Raw genomic sequence first — 9,947 nt, 5'->3', positions numbered from 1 at the left:
TAAATCTTCTTGAAGAATAATACCAAAGAGCACATTTGTTATCAAAACAAGTGATTTAGTTTGATAGTTTCTCGTTCAAAAATTATATATATATATATATATATATTATATAATAAAAAGAAGATTATATATATATATATATATAAATCTAAAATCAACAGATGGATGTCGAGAAGCCCAATGAAGTCCAATCGAAAGCCCACCCACCCAAAGCCCAATGAAGTCCAATTGTAAGCTCGGACGGAATCGGATTAATATATTGGATGGAGGAGCAGTTTTTCTAACTCGCACCAACAAAGTCCACTTCCACCCTCCCGAGTCTTCACCAACCATCTCCACCATCCTGGAAGAGGCCTGAAGGAAGGATGGAAACGGAAGTCGGTGAGCAAGGCGGCAGCGCCGGTGGCCCTGCTCCTTTCCTCCTCAAGACGTACGAGATGGTGGACGACGCCTCCACCAACGACGTCGTCTCGTGGAGTCCTTCCATGAATAGCTTCGTCGTCTGGAATCCTCCCGACTTCGCCGCCCACCTCCTCCCTACCTACTTCAAGCACAACAACTTCTCCAGCTTCATCCGCCAGCTCAATACCTACGTAAGCGAAAGAGATTTCCCGAAATCATGACACCTTGATTGCTTGATTTTGTAGAATCTGCTGCTGCGTTTTTTGTTGGTTCTAGTGCGAATTACCTAAAATTGAGCCCAAAATCTGATTTTGGCATATGAGTTTAGGAGTTTGATTACGTGTTTGTGTGAGGAACGGAGAACGAGGTCAACAAGTATTAACGTTTGTGCAGGCGTTTTGGGAAATTTCTCACCTTCGTGCTTACTAGATTCTGAATCTGAGGTTCATACCGAATCTGTTGATGCAGGGGTTCCGAAAGATTGATTCGGAGAGGTGGGAGTTTGCGAATGAGGATTTTGTCAAGGGGCAGAAACACCTGCTCAAGAACATCTATAGACGCAAGCCCATCCACAGCCACAGCCGCCCGCCGTTCGGTGGTCTTGCTGATTCCGAGAGGATTGCTTTGGAGGAGGAGATTGATCGGCTCAAAAGGGAGAAAGCCAGCCTCCAGATGGCTGTCCAGAAGTTTGAACAGCTGCACTCAGGGACTAAGATTCAGCTTGGTGATGTCGAGCGGAGAGTAGCAGATATGGAAAAGCGGCAACTCAAGATGGTTGCCTTCTTGCAGCGTGTCATGCAGAACCCTCGGTTGATGGAGAATCTTGTGAAGATGGTGTCATCCTCGTCGATCGACTTCTCGGTGATCCATAAGAAGAGGAGATTGCCACTTGGTGCAGATCACTGCCAGGAGAATTCGGAGAACAGCTTATGCGATGACCATTGCAGCACATCCAAGTTTGAATTCGGCCATGCACTCAATCAGGATTTTTGTGATAAATTGAGATTAGAACTGTGCTCTGCCTATTTAGACAGCAATGTGGTCATGGCAAGCACTCAGAGCTCCAATGAAGATACTTGCAGCTCTCATCCAAAGCAAATCAACCGTAGTCATTGTACAATAGAGTCCCTTACTTTGGCACCTGAGACGCTGGAGCTTTGCGATACAGGAGCATCCATTTGTCCAACGAAGAATCTTTTGTTTCCAAGGACAGCGGATGATGGGGATGGGATCTTTCCATGCCATTTGAGTCTGACACTTGCATCATCTGCAATGCAAATAGATAGAAGTGACTATTCAAGTAGGATACCAGATGCAGTGAATCAAGAGGAAGCCAATTCGTCAGAGATGAACAATATTGTCACAACTAAGGAAAATGAACTCAACACGCTGATCTCTGCTGGTGCAAGAGCTGCACCTTTGCAAGAGGCTCCAAGGACTAGTAATGAAACACCTGTGGTTCCTCAAGTTAGAGTTAATGATGTGTTCTGGGAGCAGTTCCTAACTGAAAGGCCAGGATCATCAGACAATGAAGAGGCAAGCTCTGGTTTAAGGGCATATCCTCGTGGTGAGCAAAACGACGAGAGACACAGAAAATGAATGCATATGAAAAATCTAAAACTTTGGTTTTTCCCATAGAGTGAGCACTTCTTGTATTTGTATCATGGATTAAACCTGATCATTTACAGTCAGAATACTTGTGTTACTTGTAGTTACAGAATAAATTCTTCACCTGATATATGTTGAGCATGATGTAGTTGTTATGCCTTGATGTATGCTAACATAGTAATGGAGACTATGAAAATAATACATATATGAGAAATGTATTCATCTTCAAATGATACTCTATCATAATTGTCTTTGAAATTCTGTCCATCATGGGCATGAAATGTTGATGATTAGCATGCTAAAATGCTATCTGTTTTCACTTGGTATTTGGCTTATGTTATGTTTGCCTTATGTTATCATCTTCTGAACTTGAATACATCCCATAGTTCCTCTTTATAGGATATATTGACCATTCTTGTTATATCACACCAGAGTTTGCTTAGTAATCCTTGAGTGGTGAAATAAAAAAAAGTGCCACTTTCTGGATGAGGCACTTTCCAAAGTAACTTTCAAATTTAGTGGTAAGTCACTTTTGAAAAATCTTACTTTCAAGAACTGGCACCCTCTCTAAGATAGCAGCCTCAGACTACTTAAGATAAAATGAACAGTGTGTATAGAGGTATTAAAGATGAGTCTGGAAATATTAATAACAACTCCTCGGTCAATCGCAATTGGCATCGACCTATTAGCATATTAGTTGACCGCATAAAGGAGGTAATGATATAATTTGTATCTGTAGTGATGAAAGTGGAGAAGATAAAAATAACAAAGGCAGCATTTTTAGGTAGATGATTGTATCATCATGATACAATTTGACTATAGTGATAAAAGTGGAGGCAGCAAGAAAGGCATCACTTTTAAGGTGAATGATATGGTTCAACTCTGTAGTGATACAATTGGAGGCAGATTTCTACATCACCCTTGTAAATTCAAAAGTACGTACTGAGTCTGTTTATCTTAAAATGCCCCTTAATGAGTTGATGGAAGATACAAACTGGGACAGAATGTCTAATTGAACAGATAACAAAATCGATGGCTATTCCGTATTAGATTGTGTGGCCTCTTACAGCTCATGATCTCCGCTGTGTTGTTCTTGCAGGTGCCCATGTTGCTGTTGCCCATACACTTACTGACTTTTGACCCAAATCACAATTATCATTGTCTTCTTTCCCTTTGCAAGAGCCAATTGCCTGGACTTTTTCTCCATTCCATCCTATTCACTGATTTTGCATAAAGAGCTTGTTTTTGGTTTTTTGTGTCCTTTTATCTCCGACTTCAAGGTCTTTAATTGTGTTTTCCCCCGGTATGGGAGCCTCATACAGAGGGTCTCTCTCATTTTGATGTGTGTATATTTGTATATTTTTTCTAGATCTTTTGGTTCTGTTTTTTGCATTTTGTTTGCTGTCAGAGCTGTAGTTCAATGTTATTTTGTGGTTTTTATGTGGGACTTTCTCTGTTCAATGTTACATGAAAAAATATTTCTGCTATTTGATGGAATAATATTCCATTTCCCTAGGTTTTGGTTTATTTTATTGTTCATCTTGATAAGAGGAACTGCTCACTGAGTTGGAAACTTCTTGACATTTAATTTTTTTCTTCGATTTTTCAGGAAATAGTAAAGAATAAGGAAAGGAGCTTTTGGTTTTAGTCTGGTCATCTTATAGTCATTGTGTGTAATGTTGCTGGGTTAACAATCACAGGCCTTATCAGTAAGAGCATATGTTAACAATCTGAGAGCATGTGTACTGCTACAACTGTTGTTATCCACATGTCAACATGATATTAAAAAGACTGTTTTGCTGCAACACCAATGTCTTAAGCATTTTATCAAGACCAAGAGCCAGCAGGTTGTTTTATGCCCTTGCTGTTTTTCTACCTGTTTGTTCTCATTCGTGCATGGATAAGAGAATTGAACTAAAACTTGGTTGTAAACTGTGGATCCTGGGAGGACTTCAACTATCCAACTGATGAATAGCTTCGTAAGCCTCATTCCAGGACAAAGTGTTAGTAGGTTGAAGATAAAAGGACCAAGACATGAAAGTCATTAATGAGTTTCTTACTTCCACCAATCTTTTTATGCAATCTATTTTCTATGAAATTTGTAATTCTCACCCTTCTTTTCCATTAGGATTTTATATTTTGGTTCATCATTACCTTATAATGGGTGACAATTTATGGGGCCTTCTATATCAGTGGATGCTAATTAACATTTTTGTCCAGCATATAGCTAGATATTGCAGATTGATACATTATTTGCCATACAGGAGTCAATTAATATAATTTTAGACCATTGATGTGCAAGAAATGGAATGAAGGTGCACGATCCAAAGTTTTTTATAGTGCTTTGTGCTAAAACTTTCTCCTATACCTTATAAGTTTCATCCTGTTATTGCTTTTAAGCTAGCACAACCATTTTTTCAACTTTCAAGTTTGAAAAATACGTTATAAAATGGGAAGTTTTGTTTGCTAGTCTGAGGGCAGAGTTCTCTTTGTGTGGATGTGATGTTTGGGGTTTCTTTTGATTCCAGTAATAAACTGTTTGTAACAGAAACTTCAATTAACAATCTAGGTATGTTCTCTTGATGGTTAGCATAGATCAGAGAAAATTTAAGATGTTACCCTCCGAGCTTTATCATCTTGATATTGTAAGCCTTCTATATTTTCATGGGTCAAAACCTTCCAAGCAAATGTGGATTGTTGCAGTATAATTTCCACATGACTATGACAAGCCAGGAACAGCAATGTTGAAGAATATTAAAATAGATGTGGTTTGTCATAGGTTCCAACGATATCAGTGGCTTCTGTCCAACTCTACACATCTGCATTCTGCACAGCCATTCTTTTGCATCTTGATCTCAATAGCTGTAATATTTTAATGGCATGAGTTCTAAACTTATGTGGTAAAATTTCTTTGGTTGCAATTATAAATGTGTTTCTTACACGTCTTTCTTCTTATGTACTTGGGTATGGACCTAGCCTATAATCAGTATTTCTATAATATAATCCAATTTCTAGATGATTGAAGTATACTAAAAATTTTATTTGTGCTTCTATGATTTTTGTGTAAATTGCTAGGAGTTGAATGCCTGTGTAGCTGCATGAGTTTGCAATGCATGCCTGTTTCTTTGTTCATTTTTTGGCTGGTTTTTCCTTTTTCACCCAGTGATTCTTTTGACCAATATCCTTGTGTATATTCCTCTCTCATTTTAGCTTTATAATGTCGTGAAGTTCCACATTAGTCTATGTATAAGGTCTGACATTACTTCTCCAATTGTATCCAACTGGAAGTTGGTGATATCAGTTGATTTTCGAGTTCTTAATTTCATTCTAAAAGATACTACTCGGTAGAAGAATTTAGTATTTAAATAGTTGCACTAGATCTAGGATTTTATTCTTTGCTGCTACTTGGTATTTCTTTAGATGATCCTGTGCAGCGTTCATGTTGTGGAAAGAATTTCTGTCATTCTCCGAATCATGCGAACCCTCTCATCTTGATGCTATTTTCTTCTTTAATTATAGCAGGAGAATTGTTTAAGCACTTAGTACCTTCTCAGATCATGTGGCTGTTGGATTGAGTCGATGCATTTGCATTTTTGCGACATCAGTTTGGTGGTGTCGGATGTAGGAGCATCCTGCATCTGTTTATTAATATTGCTTATTATGTTAAACTCCTTGATCTCATTGATATTTTAGGGGCCAAGTTTAGAAAGTCCTTTTCCTCTTTTTTCTTTGTTTGCTATTTTTTCAAGATATTTCAAGTTGGTTTATCACAAAAGCTACTTGCTGTGTCTTATGTTGATCGTAAATCTTCTACAGATTTTATTTAATTTATTTTGCTTCAACTTGTCATAAGCTTGCTGCTGCTTCAGGTTTAGAACCTTCTTTGTTCTACCAATCTGAATGAAGCACAGAGAGTAAATCTGCAGAACCAGTCTTGTACATGTTTCTTTTCCTATTTAAATTCCTTTGGGCCATAATACAGATTGGTCGATCTATGAGACACGAAGAAGATCAGGGTTTTTCATTTGTAGAAAGTGATGAGATTTTGATATAAATTAATGTTTTATTACCGTTTGTTGATTTATGAAATGCAGATAGGACTGAATGTATACTTGTTCCAGATTTCTTTTTTAGATGAAAATATCAGTATTCCCTATCCAGAGTTCAAAGAAAGCAGAATGCAGACTTTGCATTCACATGATTGCATCAACTTAACTTGTCAAGACTGCACTCCATGGTCATTTTACAGGTCTGGGTAGTGATCTTTCTGCATAAACAAGGAATTTGTCATCACATCTCACAACAAATGGTACTCTTAATTCTTTTTTCCCTCTATATACTGCCTATTACATTTGCTTGTGCAAATGCTTGTGATGCTTGAACTAGCAAATGAGTTGACAATTCATTTAGTCTTTTGATATGAACTTTCTTCCATTTTAGATTGGCACAAGAGATTATGGAAGTCATAGCAGAACTCTGTGGGATTTATTTAGGTTTATCATCTAGCATTGGATAAGCTTTTAATATGCTTATGTGAATTTGTCTTCACACTAAGTATGTATATATGTACTAATTATTAGTTTCTTTTTCCTACATTTGTACCATCTCAAATTATTTTCAATATTTTCTTATACTATATTTTTGCCTAGTTTTTGTATTGCAGTAAGTTTGTTAGTGTTGATATAAAACTTAAATATTAATAGAAATACTTTATATAAGACTCGAAGAAAGGAAGGGAGCTAAGATTGTGCGTACCCATGCAAACATTACTGGTTTATCAGACCATTAGACCGACTACTATCAGCCAAATTATTCCGAAAATGCCATCAGCATTTCTCATTACTTCCAAATGGAAGAAACGTCCATAGGTGAACCAGCAAAGATGGGAAGACAAAAGGTGAAAAGCAAAACGAACATAGCCATCGCTTAAACTCTAGTCGAAAATGCCAGTGCTCCGATTTATTATCATCGTCTCTTTGCGTAAGCAACCCTAATACCTGTAGTGAGCAGGCTTGTAGGGTCCTTCGATCGGGACGCTAATGTAATCAGCCTGCGATGGTGTAAGCTTGGTGAGCTTGGCACCCAGCTTGCCGAGGTGGAGCGCTGCCACCTTCTCATCCAGATGCTTGGGCAGCACATAGACTTTCTTCTCGTACTTGCCGGTCGCCTTTTCCTTCCATAATTCCAGTTGTGCTATCACCTGCCATGATTTTATTATGATTTTAGTTAGTCCAATTAAAGCTAGATGGATCGTGATTTTTGATATTTTCAAGAGCATTTAAGATGTAGTAAATGATAGACAGGATGACCCAATTCTCTGTTAAATTTGAGGTCCATTCTCATGCACATGACCTTGATGAGTACAAAGCATTAGATTTTGAGACTTTCTATTCCTAAATGAAGGATCTGTAGGAACATCTAAATTCTCCTAAAATAATTCATCATCAGGAGTATCATGATCAAGCAAATGACCAATAAACTCGGGTATGCATGCAATTTTCATGAACATGCATGAATGGAGAGATTTGTGTCATTTTCATATATGTAATATCAAATATATAATACAAAGCTTATAATATTTAGCACACATACCCAGGCAAAAACAAGCATACATGGTCAGGAGGAGTTGTTTAAATGAGAGCAAGAATAATTTAGTAGGTGTCATACCTGGTTGGTGAAGGAGCAGGACATGACGAAGCTGGGATGCCCAGTGGCACAACCAAGATTCATAAGCCGCCCCTCGGCAAGCACGATGATGCCGGTCTTGGTCTCAGGGAACACCCAGCGATCGGTCTGGGGCTTGATGGTGATGCGCTTGACGCCCGGGTAGGTCTCCAGCCCATGCATATCGATCTCATTGTCGAAGTGGCCAATGTTGCAAACAATGGCATTGTTCTTCATCTTCTTCATGTGATCAACCATAATAATGTCCTTGTTCCCGGTTGTCGTCACAAAGATATCTGCCTCGGAGACGACATCCTCCAGAGTGAGAACAGGGAGGCCCTCCATCAGTGCCTGAAGAGCACAGATGGGGTCGATCTCGGTAACAATAACACGAGCGCCAGCTTGCTTCAGGGCAGCAGCACAGCCCTTGCCCACATCTCCATAGCCGCAGACCACGGCAACTTTTCCGGCAATCATAACATCAGTGGCCCTCATGAGGCCATCGGGGAGAGAGTGGCGGCATCCATACAGGTTGTCAAACTGCAGTCAATACGAGACCAAGAAAAATAGGAGTCACAAATCTCCACGCAGGCGAAAGAATATGCAAAGGCATAAGATAGCAAGAAAAATACTATTGATACTAAATTCTCGTGACTCAAGCTTATATTATTAGATCAAATTAAATGAAGATAAAAAAATCACAGTTTCAAGTCAATACAAGTCAAAGGAGATATAAATTCGAACATATATATATGCATCAGAAGAGAAAGAAATTTTACCTGAAACGGTTGATTATGATTACAGGGTTAAATTAAGACTGAAACTGTTCATCTGGATTCAGATCTAAAGAGATATGGAAGTCTAAGATCTTAGTTAATGATCTATTGCCCTCTTCGTCGATTAGCATCGCACCGACCAGATTCATAAACTCCAGGTTATATAGCCGATAGAGACAACAGCAGATCTGGGTTCAAACTATCAAAACTAGTTTAAAGGTAACAGGGAAACCAACCTCCTCAGATCCTGATCTGGATCTGGATCTGGAGCTCAAAATGAGACCTATGGATCCGAGAATTTCCAGAACAAAATTGAAGCCCAAACTTCAAGATCCAAAATGAAGTATACCTTGCTCTTGGTAACGGAGTCGTTGACGTTGATGGCGGGGAAGAGCAGGGCGCCGCTGGCCTGCATCTGGTAGAGTCGCTTGACGCCGGTGGTGGTCTCCTCCGACACGCCGACGAGGCGTTCCTTCATCTTGCGGTACTTCTTGGGGTCGACCTTGAGCCCGTCGCGGATGATCCCCAGCACGATCTGGAACTCGGCGTTGTCCGTGGAGGCCGGATCGGGCAGCTTGCCGGTCTTCTCGTACTCTTCTTCAGCCTTGACGCCCTCGTGGATGAGGAGAGTGGCGTCACCGCCGTCGTCGACGATGAGGTCGGGGCCACCGTTGGGGCCCCAGTCGAGGCATCGCTCGGTGCACCACCAGTACTCGGCGAGGGTCTCTCCCTTCCAGGCGAAGACGGCGGCGGAGTCGCGGGCAATGGCGGCAGCGGCGTGGTCCTGGGTGGAGAAGATATTGCAGGAGCACCACCGGACTTCAGCACCGAGGGCGGTGAGGGTCTCGATGAGGACGGCGGTCTGGATGGTCATGTGGAGGGAGCCGGAGATGCGGGCGCCGGCGAAAGGTTTGGCGGGCCCGAACTCGGCGCGGCACGCCATGAGGCCCGGCATCTCCACCTCCGCCAGCTCGATCTCGAGGCGGCCGAAGTCGGCCTGAGAAAGGTCCTTCACCTTGTACTCGCGTCCCGTCGACGTCTTCTCCACCAGCAGCGCCATTCTCCGATCGTTGGAACTAATCGAAGGAGTTGGGCAAGGAGAGGGAGGCGGAAAAGATGTGAGAGTAAGTAGCGAGGGGTTTAGGGGAATATATAGAGAAGCTGCGGGGCGAACGGACGGACGAGATGACAAAAGGCTGGAGATGACGAGAGCTGTGCAGTGGGCCCAACGGAAGAGATGGGCCAAATGGGATATGAAGTGACCGAGGAAAGCATTTGTTAAAACGTAATGTAAAGTGTGATGGACACGTGCTTAGTGATGATATTGTCGACCCGCATCGAAGGGAGATGGATATTACGAGGGCCAGTTAGTTAATTTTTTTTAATATTCTTTAATTTTTAAATTTAAAAATTTTATATTAAACTTTTTATAATTATAAAAATAAAATATTTAACTTTATTTATTTAATATCGTTGGTAAAATCGATAAAAAAATTT

The 9,947-nt window shown here is 40.5% G+C and overlaps 2 protein-coding genes across 2 annotated transcripts; one reads left to right on the top strand and one right to left on the bottom strand.

The window, feature by feature from the left end:
* The first annotated feature begins 297 nt into the window (after positions 1–297).
* LOC135592325 (heat stress transcription factor A-5-like) lies at positions 298–2,140 on the top strand. Its single transcript, XM_065081717.1, has 2 exons — positions 298–593; positions 871–2,140. Exons 1-2 carry the CDS (start codon positions 366–368, stop codon positions 1,999–2,001), a joined length of 1,359 nt encoding a protein of 452 aa, XP_064937789.1. The 5' UTR covers positions 298–365; the 3' UTR covers positions 2,002–2,140.
* Positions 2,141–6,819: 4,679 nt separating this feature from the next.
* Positions 6,820–9,586, bottom strand: LOC135592323 (adenosylhomocysteinase). Its single transcript, XM_065081716.1, has 3 exons — positions 8,800–9,586; positions 7,678–8,214; positions 6,820–7,210 (listed from the first exon to the last, which is right to left on the bottom strand). Exons 1-3 carry the CDS (start codon positions 9,508–9,510, stop codon positions 7,001–7,003), a joined length of 1,458 nt encoding a protein of 485 aa, XP_064937788.1. The 5' UTR covers positions 9,511–9,586; the 3' UTR covers positions 6,820–7,000.
* Positions 9,587–9,947: the final 361 nt, after the last annotated feature.

The sequence above is a fragment of the Musa acuminata genome, chromosome BXJ1-9 (genome assembly GCF_036884655.1).
Source record: "Musa acuminata AAA Group cultivar baxijiao chromosome BXJ1-9, Cavendish_Baxijiao_AAA, whole genome shotgun sequence".
Classification (NCBI taxonomy): Eukaryota; Viridiplantae; Streptophyta; class Magnoliopsida; order Zingiberales; family Musaceae; genus Musa; species Musa acuminata.
Note: the sequence above shows the minus strand (reverse complement) of the source record. Positions and strands in the feature narration are given on the sequence as shown.

Bases quoted from the DNA above. Each gene is read 5' to 3' on its own strand.
- LOC135592325 (XM_065081717.1), top strand. From the start codon at position 366: ATGGAAACGGAAGTCGGTGAGCAAGGCGGCAGCGCCGGTGGCCCTGCT. The intron at 594-870 runs GTAAGCGAAAGA...CTGTTGATGCAG, and splicing joins TCCGCCAGCTCAATACCTAC to GGGTTCCGAAAGATTGATTC.
- LOC135592323 (XM_065081716.1), bottom strand. From the start codon at position 9,510: ATGGCGCTGCTGGTGGAGAAGACGTCGACGGGACGCGAGTACAAGGTG. The intron at 8,215-8,799 runs GTATACTTCATT...TATTGACTGCAG, and splicing joins ACTCCGTTACCAAGAGCAAG to TTTGACAACCTGTATGGATG. The intron at 7,211-7,677 runs GTATGACACCTA...AAATCATGGCAG, and splicing joins CCTGCTCCTTCACCAACCAG to GTGATAGCACAACTGGAATT.